An 18,575-nucleotide genomic window follows, 5' to 3' on the forward strand; every position below is an offset into this window, starting at 1 on the left:
GTTATTAAAAATAAAGAAAACTTGCATTAGAAGTGGACTAAAATGATACAAAGTTATATAATTATGTCAACCTGAAAGACTGAAAATGGAAAAAGCTCAGCTCTACAAGATGATTTGCTGTAAAGACTACCACGCAGTCCAAAATTTTGTGGCTGCGGAAACAGCTCTGGTATTTTCATCCAGTAAGACTGTTTCCCTGGAAGCATCACTCTCTTGCATGCTGCCGGACAAAAGAAAGTGTTTTAAGGAGTTTAGTGTCTGTCTGCTTGGCTAGCAGAGTCCAGTCTGATTGTATGACTGAGGAGTACTTCTAGAATCAGTTAATCAGTACTTCTAGAACCAAGTGTCTTCTTGGCTTAAATAGCAAAAAGTGATATACTTTTGGTACACTGAGAAAACATTTGCACACTTGTACCAATTACCTTTGCATCCCTGAGGGAATTAACCTGAGCAGACTAAAAGGACAGAAGGAGTTCCCATTATTGCAGTGAAAGAAATCTCAAAACTTTCATAAACAATGTTCCCTACTTCCGCTCACATACTGCAGCCTGAACTTTCTTCTCTGTCCTCCTCAGCTGCCAACTTTCCCAGCTTGTGACTACTTCAGTGCACTCAGATATGCTATTTCAAAATGCAGGGAAAAGAAAATATATACATTTTATAGCTTTTTTTCTTTCCTCCATACAAGCAAATTTCCCTCCCTCACAAGATTTAGTGCTTCTTCAGAGCTCTTTCAGCCCTCTTCTTTCGTTTGTGCCTTTGCATTTCTACATTGCTTTTGGAGCTAACAACTATATGATGAGGTAACTCAGAGATGGTATCTAAATATTGTTCCAAAAGCTACCCCCATTGTTTCTTAAACCAAGATATTTTACTTATTGCAAACTTCAGCGACAATTTCATTTTCCAAGAAAGGTGCAAAAACTTACATTTGGCCCACCTCCATGCATCTTCAAAGCCCTCACTGTAGCAACAAGTACAACCACACTGGGAACCAAGCCAGAGGCTCTGCATTTGATGTTGAAGAATTTCTCCATCCCAATGTCAGCGCCAAAGCCAGCTTCAGTCACTGTTAAACATTAAAAAACAAAACAAAACCACACATAAAACATGCTTTCGGTTAAACACTGGGGGATACTTCTACTTTACCATACAGTGCTTTTAAATATACACCAGTACTCAGTTTTGAATGAACTTTTAAATAGAGGTCTATTTACATTACAGAGTCTGATTAAAAAACTATTCCCAACCCAGAAATAAATTCTCTTATTCTTGATATGTACAATATGTCATCAAAAGTAGTCATATGGGGAAAAAAAACAAGCAATCTAAATGAGTTGGAATCAAAGTCTTTTACAAACATCTAGTCTTCCAAAATAGATATTTCTGTATAATTAGATTGATTTAAAATGTTTGAAAATTCTTACAGATATAAGACTTCCTTACGTTATTCCTTCTCCCTCGATTGCACTGAAGATACGCTTTCTTCACAACTATCATATCTAAATTCCCCTACGTCTGCAGAACTTTTGGTCATCTCTTGCTTTTGTGGAGCAGATGTTTAATTATAAACACAAGCCAGCATCTACAGTCACATCTCAGTCTCGAAGATGCTACTGAAAATTGAAATCTTTTACAGGACTTCGCACAAAAATGCTGTCAGACATTAATATAGTATGACACAGGAAAAAAAAAATCTGTGCAGAATTAAGATATGCCAGGCGAAGTATTTCTAGTAGAAGTACAGATAAAAGAGAAGGTAATCTGTATTAAATGACAATCTCTTCGGAGATAATTTGCTCTGGTTTGTCAAATATCAATTACTTCAATTGCCTCTTTTAAGATCCAAAGAATTTCTTATTAGGAAAACATAAGCACATTGCAATTCAGAAATTCAAGGGATTAAAACTATTGGCTGAAAATTTGCCCATGTAACTATTTTCCACCAGAACACCCTGAAAGATGGGATCAAAGTATGGCTCGGGAAAATGGGAAGGGACTTCCAGGCAGACAAGCCAGGGTGGTAAAATAGCCCTCTCTAGAGGTTTCTGGACCTGATTCCAAGCACGGCTTGTAGTGTGCCCCCATAATCCCAAGCAGCTTGCAAAACCTAGCAAATTCCTTTTCAGTCTCCACCCCTTGCCAGCAGTTTTGACTCTCAACCTTTGAAGGTGATCACAAGGAACTGCCTGAACACTTAGAGGCTGGAAGCCTTCAGTGGGTTCAAGGAGGACGAGGAGCAGCTTCCAGATCAGCTCTTGCTTCCGTGGGAGAAAGTCCCTCTCGGTTGGCAGCTGACGGACTTTAGGAAGTCTCAGCCTTCATGCATTTGTCCTCACTCCCCTGGCCCCCTTCCACCCCTTTCGCTTGGCACAGGCTGAAACAATCGCCTGCGCGGCTTGCTCCGAGGGAGGAAATGGCTGCTGGGGCTGGGGGAGGAAGCAAGAGCCAGCAAACAGGGCGGTGGGCATGGCAGGGAGCAGAAACCTCTTGAGATAGTAACTTGACAAGTGTCGTCATTAACGTTCCCCAACATCACTGTAATAAGTGTATTATATTTTTTTTTGAATATTCCTGAGAAAAACATATCAAACATGGAAGCAACAACAAGAAAAAAGGGGGTGGGGGGGTTACACAAACACAATGATTCACAGGAACAAAGCTAATGTCAGGACATGTCATATTAAAAGCAGAGCTAGCGATCACGTCTACTTTCCAGTAACCCCCATTCTTCTCCTCCAGCCTCTTACGTGGCTCAGGGTGATGAATGAGAACTCTGTCAGGAATACATAAGCACGATCAATCTTTAATATAAACAACAGATAAACTACCAAGTACTTGAGAGGGTGGGAAAATAATTTGTCTCTTATGAAGGTTGCCAGCATACATACATAGCAGTCTCCTAACGTTTCCAAACAAAGTTTCCAGGGACTTAATCCTTTTCATGCCAAGCTTTTCCAAGGGTCAATTTTCCTTCGACTTTAGACCCCTCTTTCTCTACCTTTCAGCGAGCAAAAAGCAGAGATTTCAGCCCTCCAACAAGTGCAGGAATTGCACACGCAGCACTTCAGGGCTCTGGGGAGGTGCTAGACTCCCTTCAAGCAGCCTAAAAAGCCAGGGCAAACACCCAGACACTTATCTGTTTAGCTATGCATATTCCTCTCTATTCTCTGCAATGCTTTCCTTTGATATGGGAGGCAAAATGCAAACTTGCCTGAACTCAATGCATGTGAATAGCCCAAACCCTGTATCAACATCAGAAAAGTGAACAAAACACATGTGTTCAGCGAAGTGACTGCTACAACACAGAGAACAGGTTTACTCAGTTTGGAGAGGAATTTCGGTGCTTTCTCAAACGTGAGGAAGGAAACAGGATGCAGTACAAAAGCTGCCTGGATGAAAGTTGCTAAGTCCATTTTATTTCCTCTGAGGAATAGAGAGAAGATGGAGTAATATGCCAAGCTATTATATTTTAAAATCTTTGTGCTGAAACACTTAATACAATTACTTTCAGATTGTTTCCTGCTTCCAAATTCAAGTGCCAAAGAAAAACAAATACAGACCATGAATGGGAAGTTTCAAGCTAGTCGACATTCAGAGATTATGAGATAAAACAGCTAATCACTTTAAATGAAAGAACAGGAATGCAAAGTAATACATGTTCTATTTCGGTTATCATTTCTTGTATATGATTTGTCAACAGAAGGTAATTACAGCTTATGAGCGAACCAACGAAGATTTCAGGAACAAACGTCTACCTAAGCATGGATGTGGTCGGCTGCACCTCAGCTGAAGGAAGGGAAGTTTATGATGCAACTACTACTGCATGATTAAACAGTCTCTTTTTAACTGCCTTTAAGAACAACACTCTCTTCCATGCACTTCTCTTAGTCTTAGACTAGGAGATGCACTCTTAACTAAGAGTGTGGTTATCTCAGCAACAGCAGTGGCTGAATTCTCCATCTGGAGACCCCCTCATGCCCCTTGCAATACACCCCAGCTACCCAACATCAGCACCCCACTACCCTGACCCCTGTGATCCCCCTGAATATCTGCTGCCCAGGCTGCTGCCCTACAAGCAGGTGGGAGGCTTGTAATAGACACCAGGATGCTGGCATGACGTTAACTGCTTGCTTTGATTTCTTGGCCACAAGCACAGTGGTTGTGATGAAAGTGAAGAGGTAAATGATTTACCTTCAGCAAGCTTACGTATTTGCACTTCACTGCTAGCCTCAGAGTGCAATCTGAAGGCAACATATCCAACCTAGGTCAGGGCTGTTACGGCCCCAGGTCTTGCTTTCTGCTCCAAATCTCCTTGCATTTCTAAGACTGGACAATGATCTAGACAGGTACTAAATGATTATTTTCTGAGCAGAATTTTCAGACCATACAGCTCTCCAGACTGTCTCACTACATGGTCATATAAAGTGCAAAACCTAATTACAGAATCACAGAATGGCTGAAGTGGGAAGGGACCTCTGAAGATCATCTGGTCCAACCCCCCTGCCGGCAGGATCACCTGGAGCACACTGCACAGGATGGCATCCAGGCGGGTTTTGAATAGCTCCAGAGAAGGAGACTCCACAGCCTCTCTGGGCAACCTGTGTCAGTGCTCTGTCACCCTCACAGTAAAGAAGTGCCCCCTCATATTCAGCCGGAGCTTCCTAATTCTACAACTACTCTGTTTGATTTTATGCTTCAAATGTATAGTCTAAGTATCATACAAATGATAGAGTCATTAGAATGAAAATCAAAAATTAAAATTATGTGTACCAGCAGTGCACTGCCAGCACATTAATTTTCATAATGGCCTACAGGTCAAATCTAGCAATTAATATACACACACACCAGAAATTAATTCAATCAAAATGCTTCAGTAAGTTCAACTTTTTCCTAACGGAAGACCCATGGTGAGGGTGACCAAAAACTAAGCTCATTCTCACACACCAGGGTAACTTAGGGAATCTTATTTCAAAGTAACAGTAGGCAAACCACAACATAAAATTGCTACAGGGCTTTCTACAGGTCATTTACACAATATCTACTTGACTGAGTTCGACTACCAAAATAACCAATAAATTATAGCTTTCTTTCAGAGCACAAACCTGAAACATCCAAATTAGGTTGAAAACAAAAGGCGGAGAGGAGGAGTGAAAGCTCATAAATGTGAAATTAAGCAAGAGAGATGATAGGAAGCTTGTCAGGCTGTATAAAGTCACAGCAAGGATTTTCCCTCTGCGCAATTGATGCCACTTGCTGAAGTCTCTAATTCCTCTTTAGGGTTCAGGCAAATGAACAAATCACTCTAATGGTTTTGTTTCTTGTTTGCAATTACCACAGCCTTTTGATGGAATTATGCCTTGCCAAGCACATCTCGAAATATTTTATCATCTATGCATGACAACAGCTTAAATAGTCAGTATCATGGCTTAAGCATCTAATCAGATTTCACAGTAATGCTTAATACAAAATGTAATTTTTTCTCCACCTAAAAACGCACCTATCATGCTATAACTGCATAAAGTAGTTCCATGTTAGGCTCACATTTACACACTGCTTAAACCCCATACTGAAAGTGATTTTTTCTAAAAAAGATACTTCACTAACAATGTAATTTCATGTACACTGAGGCTAATTCCTACTGTAAGTAGCTTCTCCCTAGTCAGCACTTTCTATCAACAAATCAATGTCAAAACAAAATGCTTGCACCACATAGGGCCAAGTCAGATGCATACACACAAGGTGAAGCTTTGGGACAAGAATTGTGAGCTTGGATTCCTGAACAATGTAAAAGGAAATGGAAACTCTGAGCTGCGAGCTGCCATTTACTCCCCACATGTAAACATATCTGTTCTGGTGCAGCTGTCTGCTGGTAAACTCAGGAAAAGAAGAGTTCAAAGTCACAGAAGCACACGAACTGTGAACCTGGATCTCAAGGCATGCTAGCTGTAGAGTACTGATATGTTCTTGTTTAAGTGAAAAATATCAAGGTGCACAACTGCCAAGATAAACTAGGATGATCAGTGAACAGGATATAATGTTTTTGTTAGTATAGCTAGGGATGAATAAGCCAGATGTTTGTCCATACTGACTGGCAATTCATCTGATGTGAACTTCCATTATTATGACTGATTTTGGAATGGAACAAATTTTTATTTTTTTCCCCTCCTTTTTTCCTCTTTCTTCTCCCCCCCCCCGGCAGGAGATGGAGTTTTCCTGTTCATTTTTTCTTCTGATGCACTGTCAGATAGCATGCAACAACAGCTGGACACAAAAAGTCCAGCACAGTAGAAAACTACATGCAAGTATATTAAGGATGAGCATTTTTCACACCATGAAGAAAATAGCTTCAGTTGTCTCTGAAAGTTATACGCTGTTGTCTCTCTCTCTCTCTGTCTCAGTGAGTTTTAGGAGAGAAGGGAATAAGAAAAATATCTGCCATTAGTTCGGCAGAACACAGCTCACTGAGGGTAACAGGTACTTTTCATCCAGTGCTAAAGAAAGATGCCAGGGCAGCGTGCGCTCTGCAGAGGTAAGGGCACTGAGAACGTCTCCAGACTGATCACCAATACAGATTTTAGACTGAACCAGCAGATATGGAAGTTTTGGCATCTTAGATCAAAACCATCACTAGTGGGTTTTCTTCAGGAAGAAGACCTGAGCAAAAGACATTCTGTTCTCAGAAAGCAAATAAAATGACACTGAAGTCACATTTAATATTAGATTACTATTCACTTGAGGCTTTGTGTAGACATCACTGCAAAGGTACACAGACCCACCTGCAGAAGCATCCCCTGTGAGAGATGCTATAAATGCCCAGCTCCTGCCTCCACATTTACCTGCAAGCTGCAATACTCAGCGCTCCAGCAACCAAGACCTCTGCTGATAAAGATTTCTTTGGAGTTAAAAAAAAAAAAATCTGTAAATTTTCAACTTCTCCACATACAGAAAATGCATCAGCTGAAAAAAAGATTCATATTCAAGCACTCTGCCATTCTACCTCATGACAGGAGCAGTTTGATTCACGTGGCCTTCCTCCAAAGGACAGACTTTTCACATGGCCACGAGTCTTGTGTCGCTCCCTCCTGAGAGGAACAGGGGGCTTGGCTCCAGGAACATAGTTCAGCTAAGTGCCAATTCCCTTCGGACCCCCCTAATAAGCTATTTCAAGCTTTTGCTCAGAAATATTTATTTTTACCAAAAAAGCTAGATTTTGCCATTTAAATGCGAGACAGTATTTAATGGGAAACTCAAGGTTATAGGCTAACCTCTTGCAGTTAGTCACTTTAAAAACCAGTTGCTGTTAACAGCCAGTATTTTCTAAGTATATCCCGTACATTAACCAAGCAAATATGCACAATGACTTGTGCAGATTAGTCTTCTGTCTATCGTCTGCGAATAACAAAAAGTTCACTTTATTTTCTACAGTCCAGATTGAAGAAGATAATTCTTAAATCTTGATTCTCCTGCAATTAAGAATACAATTCCTCTTTGTGTATTTTACAGGCCTGCTTACATACGTATGCTGCATATGTTGGATTTGAAATTCAGGGGGCATAAAATCTAACTGAACAACCCAGGAGCTGGCAGGAGTGGCACTGTGTGACAGAAAGCATGCTCTGTGCATCTTTCCCGCTCTGCTTGCCTCCTCCCTCTCTTGAAAATACACAGAAGTGCAACTGCAGTGATTCCTGCCCACAAAGCACCAATTTAGGACATGGTTTGACACTATGGTTGAACCAACTGTGTGCCCTGCCTTGCTGAAAGGGGGCATTCCTGCTCCCTTTTAATTCTATCACCCTTCTCCCCTGCTCCATCCCTCCCCCCTCACTGCCCAGGCTTCCGCCAGGCTTTTGGTATGCATCTAATTGGAAGGTAAACTGTAGTAATTTGCTAACCAAAAAAAACCCAAACAACAACAAACCAAACAAACAAGAACAGAACATTTTTTTCCACTTTAAGACTTAAATCAGCTCTTGTGAGACCAGACAAGTGTCTGTGTCAAACAAGCAGCAGAAGCAGAGGAAAGAAGGGAGAAAAACCCCCATTTCAACAGTGCCAAAATGTTAATTCATTACTAGTCACCTTGTCAAATCATACTCTAATATCTTGAATTTAAAATTTGATGAGTTCTCACAGCTCACTAGTAACGAGCTCATTATTTAGATTTATTACTAGAAATAAAAATAAAAAAAAAGAAGTTGAAGACGTCTTATAATCCACAAACAATTAATTCTATAGAAATATAGAGAGCTGCATGGGGCTTCATGGGCTATGTGTTTCTCTGAGTCCCTCTGCTAAGTCTGGTGGGTTTTACACCCGCTTGGTTCTTACCTCCTGGGTCCTACAGTCAGGTATAAGGCCATTACTCGCAGGCTAAGCATTGGGTCCTGCACAAGTGCTATGTAATGAATAGCTGAATACATTAGCCAAATTTAAACAGTTCTTTTCTAACCTCCTTCATTTATAACAGTCTTGAAAGTTACAATATGACCCCGAAAGAAATCAAACAAAAGGACTGATTTTTAGATTGCCGCCTTTTACCATTCGTAGCACGTTTTCTTTAAGGTAACAGGCTATCCTTTTGCTCATAAGACAGATGACCATGTTTTTAAAATGGAGTACAATTAATGGCACAGGAATAAGGCAATTACATTATCTCATACTTAAGAGATCATCACAGCCTTTGGCAAAGAATTATTAGCCTTCTGGTAATTACAAAATTAAAACCTCACCACTTTTTTTTATTTGGCATTGCATGGAAGGAATAATTAACGGCAGCACTGATTGATCTTCATTTAAGGCCCTTCTTTTACAATTCCCAAACTATAAGGAGTGTATTAACTTACAGCATCCGCAGTATTACCCAGAGTGCTTAGAATAAATTTCATCACACCTAGACCACGTTCCTCTCTGTATCCCACCACCAGACTTTCATTTACTCTCCCTTTTAAAGGATGCAGTTGGCTGAAACTCCAGCCCCAAACACATCTTTCATCAAAGCGAGGCTGCTCTCTGTTGAGCTCTCAGATTTTGGCTCAGCCCGCTCCCCCAGGAAGAGCTGTGGAAAACGCACTTGGAAGAGGCATCGAGAAGTCACGTTACAAGCATCTGGAAAACGCTGAGTTCAAGAAGTAGGCAGAGAGCTTCAAGATCTCTCCTGGAAATGTTCTACCCATTTCAAAGGGCCATGAATTAACACCTGTCCTAGCACTAACGTTGCACCAATTCATAAAACAGGAGAGAGAGGAAGAAAAGGAGTTTATTCTCCAGATAGCACAGCACCTCAGCATGTGCCTTGGAAGATGATGTGCTTTCTAAACAGCAACAGAAACACAATCAGGTGATGAGTGACGATAAAGACAGCCAACACTGAATACATCACATTTTGCAGCCACACGAGGCACCCTCAGAGACCAAACCCATTTAGCTAACCACTGGCACGTGAGGTGCCGCTGCTCTTGTGTGTCTCCCAGCGGTGGCGAGGCCAGGAAATCACCTTGCCAGTCGCACGCACTCCTCCTTATCCTGATCCTAAAACAGAAGTGCCTGCACAGGGATGGTGTGTAGTGATGTTGGTTGAGGCCACCGCGGCCACACAACAAAGAGCACGGCCGAAGCAGAATGATCAATGCTGCTGTCATGTGGCACAACCACCCGAGACATGCCAGGCGGGGAGTCATCCATCATTTCGGTGTAAACCTACCCCATAATGCATGCAACTATTCGCCTTGGGCTACCTCCTCCAGTCCCCCAGACTCCTCACAAAGGCACACATCTTGAGAGGTACTCCCCACTCTGCCCTCCTAACATCTCAGCAGTGCCTGCTTCTTATGATAATGATTTTCCCCATGATTTAGGTGCTGTCTTTTCAGCATAGGCATATACTGAATCCCCCTTCTAGGAGCAGCAGGTTCTGGTTTTATTTTTATTCCACTTAATCTCTGCTAGGAGACAATTTCTTCCCTTCGTGACTGGCCTGGGAGGTGATACCACCAGCACTGTTCTTGACAAAACTACTGAGCCATGGCTTAGAAATTCATGGAAAAGGGCAACTCCTGTTATGTATCTGCAGGAAGAACAGCATGCCACTGCACTAGCAGTTTGTCTCGGTGGGAAAAAAATTGCCCAGTGCAACATGGGCTATAAATAACTGCACAAGACCTTAGAGACAGCTTAGGTGGAGAGCTCTTTGTTGGCAGAAATTCTATCAAGAGTGCAATAGGTGTTTCAAACACATACCCAATTTAAGATATCAACACAGAATGACTTTCCATAGAGAGAGAAAGCACAAGATACAGTTAGTACTATTAAGAAGGTGGGAAAAAAATGCCTGGAGGTGAGATGATGTGACATAAGCCAAAAAAGAGCAGATGAGGGGAAAGAACCAGTGATGTAAGGCCACTGTGCTGCAAAAACGTTATGAAATAGCCATATGCATGAAAAATGCAGCAGGAGCAATTCTGGAAACTGCGGAAACTTTTCAGCTGTAAACCCTCCTACACCTTTTGCAGGTAGGCATTAGCTTGGTTTTAATCACCAAGATTTTTAAAAGAAATTGTGCAAGACCAGTATTTGAATCTCTCCTCAAAGTGTAAGATTGATGGCTTGTGTCAAACATTAATATGCATTTACTGTTTTTCCTAAAATTTTTGGATGAGGAAAAAGGACTCAGCTGGTTAAAATCACTGTGGAAAATAACTGTGTCTATTGACCCGTGTGTGTGTATATGTGCAATCTATCTTCTAGAAAGAATCACAGACTGAGGAGAGTGACGGTGCTGAGGTCACACACCAACAAATCCCACGTGGAGAAGGATTTTCATATATGGATTTCCTAACTAAGAATAAAAAGCAAACAAAAAAAATCAAACTAAACCAGAATTCTATGAGTTTACAAGCCAAACCCTTTCAATAGCTCATGGCTAAGTCATTCGTTTAATGCTTAATGTGAATTTCTCCACTTAACCACAGTTCATGTAATCAAGGCAACAGAATTCCCATTGCAATCTACCCATTACCATTTTTGAAATATTTGTACATTATTAGCGAATCCTCCTCCAGCGAAGATTATAATTTATTAATATACATATTTTTTCAGTTCCTCTTCATAATTGCCCATCATCTTGTCATCCCAGCTGCTCTTTTGCACTCGGCCCTCCCCCGCATTTTTGTGCTTTTTCACCGCTTGTGCAAGCAAAGGGCCCCACACCGTTCGCTGAATTCCTAATCGACTGCAGGAAAAGCTGAACCTGCAACCCGTGATTTATGAAGCTGTTATAGAGCCTCTTGGGAGCTCTGTTTGAGATGCAGGAGATAGATGCAGCGTCCTCATGCATGTAAAGCATCTGCTCTGTCCCTGACACTTCATTCCCACTCAAATCTTGCATCACAAGCATGGGCCTTATTACCGCAGGAAGCAAAGTTGAAGAGTTTGAGTTTGTCAGCTTCAATAAAGCTGTCAGCATAGAAAATCAAGTATAAAGGGACCAACAAAAAGGACCCAGCATATAAAGACCTATAGGCCACCCAAAGCTTAAAAATAGTTGTGACCCACATTTTCTCTTCCTGCATTTGAATCTAATCTATGTTCTCAATCAAATCAAATTAGTTACACAGCACTTATATAAAACTGCAAAACTAAAATATCCATAACGACAGGGTCAGAGCAGCAAACCGACCCTGACATACCATCTAGGGTATTAACCTTCTCTTTTAATGTATTATTTCATAAAATCAGAGAACAGACATTGAACACTTTCAAATACTGTCAACATCTGACCTTCAAAAGCACTTTGGCTTTTTGCCAAAGCAACACTCTTCCCATTAAGAAATCATACTAGCCATATATAACCTAGTATTATTTGCAATCCAATTAAAATATTTAGAAATGGTTAGAAAAATTTATATCCCTCATCGTGAATTCTCAACATTTTGAATGCTCTTCCTGCTAGGTCATAAGATCAGATATGTATCTAAACCTAACTTCTGTTTTCAAAGGGAAATAACTGTTTTCAATTAAAATTATTTAGAAATTCCCAGCATGGAATAGCACATATGGTTTGCTGTTTGAATATTAACAAGAAAAAAAAAACAACAACAAAACAAGAATTTGAAGTCAGCACACTTTCTGAGAAATCACAGTTTCTCTTTTACATTGTGTCTCATCTCATCATAGACTATTTCATAAAATTTATGAGGCAAACACATCTGCAAATAAAAATCTTAGGAGTCCTCTGATGTGCATTTTTCTTCTGAGACCCTCTGAAAAGATACCCAAACCTTTTCACCAAACCATGACGTTATTTCATTTGGGCTGGTAGAAAGGGTAGCACAGGACTAGAAAAAACATTTCTAATTTCTGCTCCAAAAATCAATGTAACTTTCAACAATTCTTCCTGAAATATCTATTAACTGAACGCTCAGTGTGCATGTGTGTATGGAGTACCACTGTAAAAAGAGAAAAACAATTTTGTTAAATATAAACATGTAGCAGATTATATTAAAACTCTGCCAACTATAATTGCTGTAATCAAAAATGGAAATACGCATTTATGTCCTTATCAAGTTTCACATTTGTATTGACTTTTCTGGAGCCTTAAAGGCTAAGTCAACATTTCACAAAATACACACACACAAACAAACATTCCCTCTTCCATGTTTGTATGTTGTTAACAATTTAATTATAAAAGGTTTATAGAAAACAAATCACTCCTGTCTGCAGATTCACAAGTCAGAAAATAAATTAAAAAAATAAAAATAAAAGAGGGCTATACTGACATGATGGAAATGTCTGAGCAAACCTAATTCTTATGCATGTAGTCCATAAAAAGAACATTAGATTTCAGTATCAAAAAGCCATTAAAACAAACAAAAAAAATCTAATAAACAGCTTAAATTTTCAAACGGTATTAAAAATAAACCATCCACTAAAATTAAAATTCAGCCTTTGAAATGGGACTTGAATTCTGTATGCATATTATGCCCTGCTGACCCTTGCTAAAGAGTGTAAGTCAATATGAAATACTCATAAATGGAGAAAGAATGATGGATTTTCTGCCAAATAACCCTAAGCAAAAGCATCGCTGTTAGCTAGGGAGCCTTTGCCAAGTGATGAATTAAGAAAACCTCCTAGCATGTATGATGTTTTACTATTTGCATTTTTTTTAACCTCCAATTCTTTTCTTTTTATAAATAAAAGCAATATAACCAGTAGGTAGCAGAAGAACAAAGAACTGCTTATTTGCTTCTTATGAGTTGAGAGCTTTCAACTGAGGTATGATTGCCAGCGTGGGGAGGGAAGGGAAGGGAAAACACAACAGAAGTTGCAATGTCATCTGTTTCTTCTGAGTAGACTGGCATCCTATTTACTAGGAACTGGGCTTTCCTCTGCTCTGAACGAATGACAGATTCTTCCTGCCTATTTTTACCTTTGGAGGACAGTCCTGGGACCAAGAATAATGGACAGGTCTCAACAGTTGTACAATCTCTACTTTTAATTTATGAATGTCATTGACAGAGGAAAGGGCTGTATTAAGTTCTAACACACTGCAGAAGCCAGCACACACAGCATTAAAATACTATTTCAGCTTGTCAGTGTAGTCCTGATGCATGTTTAAGTGCAGGTAGCTGCCACTGTTCCCCGCAAAAGCCCCGTTACCTGAAAGTTCCTATTACTGCAGTGTTTGGCATCTCCCTGTAAGTCATGGAGAGACAGTTTTTGCCCCCCCCAGAAAGTTTACGAACTAAAACTAGAAAGATTGGGATTACCTATGCAGGCATGGAGGTTGAGATTATTTGTCTAAAACCACAAAGTTAGTCCAGAATGGAGCTATATCACGAAACCTTAGCCTTGCTTTAACAGTTGAGCAAAAAAACCACCCGACGTTTGTTCATACAGCAAAATGTTTGAATGTAGTGGCAACTACATTTAGTTATATGTGAAAGTAAGGACTGAAGAAGTAGGAGATGAAATAACACAACATAAAAAGAAACTGGCTGGAATCTTTAAAATGAAAGCTCTCCAGAGGATCACAGCATGGAGCCCCTTTCTAGTGGTAGCAACAAGAAATTAAAAAATAAATCCTTGAAGTCCAACATTTAAATGTAATATATTGCATGTTGCACTGGTGCCAAAAGAAGCTTAGCAAAAGTATTTGGGCTTTATTTTTCCTTTTTTGGAAAAAGACTACTACTAAGAAAATAGATTGAAGTATTTTATGGCATTAAAAAAAATCTACTGAAGATTACTCCTTTAGTGCATTAAACACATACTGTTTTTATAAGGTGGCTTGTAAACTCGTTCTATAATGTCTGCTCTAAGTGCATGTAAAATGGATATCCTTTGAAACAACTTTGTATGTACTGAGCAGACGGTTAGAACAGCTAGCATTGTTAGTTTATTCTAACAAGAGTACCAGCACAATAAAGAGTCAATTATTCAGCTTATAAAAATTTACTGCTTCTACCTAAATTTATACCATTAAAATGTGTGACCATTACACCATTAAAAAAGCGGACCAGCTAAAGAACCAGGAAGTGAATCTTTCTTATGGAAGGCACCAAGGGTTTGCAATAACCCTCCTCTTGTCATATTATACCAGGAAAGACAGAGTTAGGCATGACTTCGCTTAATGCACTGTACTCCTGAATGCAGTGCGGAATGGGATGTGCTTATTGGGACTAGGAAAGAAAGCAACTGCCAAACATATAGGCCAAGCCTGAAAAACAAAGTTCAGAAGGAGGTTGGGTTAGGATTCCAAAAACATATCCAGGCTTTACTCTTCTTCTGACTTACAGCAATTCTTCTCTCAGCTGAAACACCTTCAAGAGATTAAAGAGACGGATGGGACAATCTGCTGAGTTGTTTATTGTAATAATTTCTGACGCACCGACAAATACGACACAAGGAAGCTCATTTCTCTTCCTCTTTCATCCCTTAAATCTTCAAAATCCCACTTGGATAGCCTATATTCACTGACCAAAAAACCCAACAGCTCATCCTTTCTATTTACCTTAACAGAGTATCAAGAAAAAAATCTGACTGATGGAGAAAAGGACCTTGGAGGTTTACATGGTAAGTATTGCTGCTTTACACTTGCACAGGGGGAGGGATAAGCAGCAGAGAGGTGATGTCAGAAGTCTTGACAATGCTAGATGTGTTAAGTGTCAGAAACCATGACCTCTTGCTGAGCTGAGCAAGAGATTCATCACAAGGAGCAGCCAGCTGCATTCTGTGTTGAAGTTAGCACTGTTTCCCTTTCTTTTTTTTTTTGGTTGGGGAAGGGGGCTGGGGGGATGCTGATTGTGTTTTGTTGTTATTATCATTGTCTTGTTTGTTTCCTTGTTTATTGGTTTGGCATCTCATTTTCCTTCTTAGCAAAGCTGCCTATATACGTGTCCACAAGAGTAAGCAAAGATTGCAAAAAAACTTTTCCCTCACATGCCTGAGCAAGTTAGAAGGGGTTCTGTAATCTAGACCCCAACATTTCTGGGTGCAATTTAAGCCACCTGTCTCTAAACAAACCTTCGTCCTTAGCGAGGCAATTTTGACATCAGCAACCAGAAAAAATTCCATCTCATTGCTGCTGCTTTGTACTCTTCCTCTACTCTCTCTCAAGAGATGTGCCTGATGCATACCTACAGAACCTAATAGTTTTTGTCTCCTTGCAAATTACACTAAGCTATTTTGCCTTGGAAACTATCACACACAAAAAAAAAGACAATTGCTGAGTGAACAGGATGAAACCACCACATTTTCCTGTGCTTTGCCAGCTGCCTGTCAGTAGGCACTTGTCACTTCTTGCCTTCTGAGTAGCTGGCACGTCTTTCTAGGACAAGACTAACTTTTGTTCTGCACACATGAAGTGCTTATGACTCTGAACCGGCAGCAGTTAGTTTGGTTAAGCCCATACACTATTTCCATTGTATGTCCTTGAGAAATGGCAGGGGGATGCGCAGACTTATTTCTTTAAGAACATCCAAACATCCGTTTTCTGAAATGTTTCTTTCCCACACTGCAGCATTTTATACGGATAAAACATTATCAAGAAATCTTGCCTTCTGAAATATTGTGATCTTTGGGGTTAAAAAGAAGAATTTTAGATACACACCGTATGTTGGGGGGTCCATGCACAGGACTTCTGCTGTCACAGAAAGAAATATACCAATTCTTTGTTTGCATAACATATTCATCCTAACCTAGACACCCAGAGGCATGGTAATGTTCTTGTTTGAAAAAACTGCCATGACACTTGTGAAACAATCAAAATCATCTTCAAAATAATGATGGGACATTATGGAGGCAAGAAAAATGAGGCGCAGGGGGCATTTCTGAAGAGTACTTCCAACAAATTAAAATACGCTCCCCTTGACCAGGGAATAAGAACGCAAGCAACAGGAGAAATTTGTGCAAAGCCAAAACTTTACAGAAGTGGAAAATTTATCCTGAAGGCTGCCAGTAAAAACTTCAGTTGCAATTTACACCAGACTTGGCCTTCAGCATTAACTCACTTCTGTAGATCAGCCACAAGTTTGACATTACTTCTATACCTGAGGATAGCAATGAAGAACAAAGCGGGAATGAAGGAGGTTAACACTGCAAAATAAAACAAAAGAAATAAGAAGGGACTGCCTAAATACAGATAAAGACAGATTTCCCCGCTCACTCATAACACAGGACTCTGCCTAAACCCTGAGCAACCCTCCCAGCCATCCTGCTGAAGTGACAGCAACAAGGTTGAACCAAAAACAAGCAATCTAGAATCAGTCTAACAGGCCAGCTTAGACCAGCTTTCATAAAAAAGGGGAATGAAATGTCAGGAAGTCTGCAGGCTGCTGCCAGAGAGGCTGAAGAGACGTGTGAGGGACTGCAAAGCTCAGTCCTCAGCCAGAGGCCCGCGCTCACAGCAGCGATGGAAGAGGGAAAGGAGAAGCAGAGCTATGGGGCTCTGGCTATCTCAAACTTAACCAGGGTCTGCGATTCCCCTGGATACCTGACACCCAAGCAGGGAATGCCTTCCATTAGAGAGCTCACAACAAGGCTCAGCAGTTGTGCTTTGTTTAGATTTTTTTCAACCAGACTCATACAATGTTGCTCGCTGGCAATATTGAGAAGGCACAGCACGTTGCAACTCCAGCTGCAGAGTGAGCACAGAAGCAGGCAGTGCAGACAAGACACAGAAAATCAGGTTTAAAAACACACTTAAAAAGAACATTTTGGGAGGAGTTTTTTTGCCTTGGCCATGGAACACGGTCACACAAACAGCGGGACCTACACAACCGAGACTGGTGTCTCGCTGCTGGCCGTCCCAGCTCACCCTCCCCTGCAGCAGCTCTGGTGTTTTTGTGACTCTGGGCTGAACTGCTTCTGTGTTAAGTCAGCAGAAAACAAAGCCAACATAAAGGGCAATAGGTTTCTGCCGGGATGTCATGCAAAAATGGTCGAGCACAGGATGAGAAAGGAGACAGGCATAGCTGCTCTGGCCACGCTGGCTCACTCTGATCAGCTATTTGTAGACGCTAATCCACATTAGCTTTACTGGCACTTTATAGCTCAAAATGAGGCTTTACTTTTGTAAATAATTATTTCAGCAAAAATACCATCTTATGTGGTATTACCTCATCTCTCTGCTGCACATACAACTGTTTGTCCTGTCACTGTCTGGGAGGGGAAGGAAGGGAATTTTTTTCTTTGCTGTTGTTGCAGTTGTTTTCAACCAAGACCAATTCTCCAGTTTAGTTTATCACAGGGCTCCATAAACAGGTGTGCTGGCAAAAGTGAGGGGTTGCACAGGACTGGAAACAAGCAGCTGGAGGAAGGAGGCTGCTTAGACCAGGACAGAAAATGAAATAAATATATGTAAAACTGGTGCAAGTTCAGGCTAATTTTCTTTAGTACTGTCTGCACACTTAGGAGAGTTCTGCTCTAAACTAATTATGGCTTAAGTAAAAGAAAAAAAATATATATAATTATTTTAACATCTCATATCACACAAGTGAATTAGCATCCTTAGAAGATGATATTTATTCTACTATACAGGAAATGATTACAGACCCTGTCACACATTTCTCATGTTCCTGCTTTGGATGCATATGCACAAGGCTGAGAACCATGCTCATAGCTCACGGTCCCTAAAATACCGCTTCTAGCCATGCCATCTTGCAACGTACCTTATGCTATTTCCAGCGCTTTTTGAACTCTTTCACAAGATTAGACAGCTAACCTACATGGCAAATCATGAACTGAATTTGCTCAGACAATAGCAATAAGTGTCACATCCAATGTGAGGAAAGGACTGGAACTGCACAAGAATGGGTCATTGGAAGAAGAGAAATACAGAAGAGTGATTTTATTTTACTTTTAGCAAGAGTGAGTAACTAACTAGTTCAGCTAGTTACAGAACTGCAGCACAGCTGTCCTGAATTCCTACCATCTGTATGAAAGACTGGATTAGCTTTCCTCCCTGAATTTCAGTGGCAGCACGGGTTTCAGGCACACACTACACTGAGCTGAACGTGGGGAAGTTTCCTGCTAGCTGCTTTGCTGTGTAGCTTCTCAGGGCAGCAGGCTCCTTG

The 18,575-nt window shown here is 40.6% G+C and overlaps 1 protein-coding gene across 3 annotated transcripts in view; it reads right to left on the minus strand.

Moving 5' to 3' along the window:
• MTHFD1L (methylenetetrahydrofolate dehydrogenase (NADP+ dependent) 1 like) overlaps positions 1–18,575 on the minus strand; it is a 149,209-nt gene that overhangs the window by 64,547 nt on the left and 66,087 nt on the right. For all 3 annotated transcript variants that reach the window (XM_040550572.1, XM_040550573.1, XM_040550574.1), the window contains one exon: positions 930–1,069. In XM_040550572.1, coding sequence (XP_040406506.1) covers positions 930–1,069 — 140 coding nt within the window. The remainder of the gene's footprint in view (positions 1–929; positions 1,070–18,575) is intronic.

Source organism: Cygnus olor, chromosome 3 (assembly GCF_009769625.2).
Source record: "Cygnus olor isolate bCygOlo1 chromosome 3, bCygOlo1.pri.v2, whole genome shotgun sequence".
NCBI classification, from domain to species: domain Eukaryota; kingdom Metazoa; phylum Chordata; class Aves; order Anseriformes; family Anatidae; genus Cygnus; species Cygnus olor.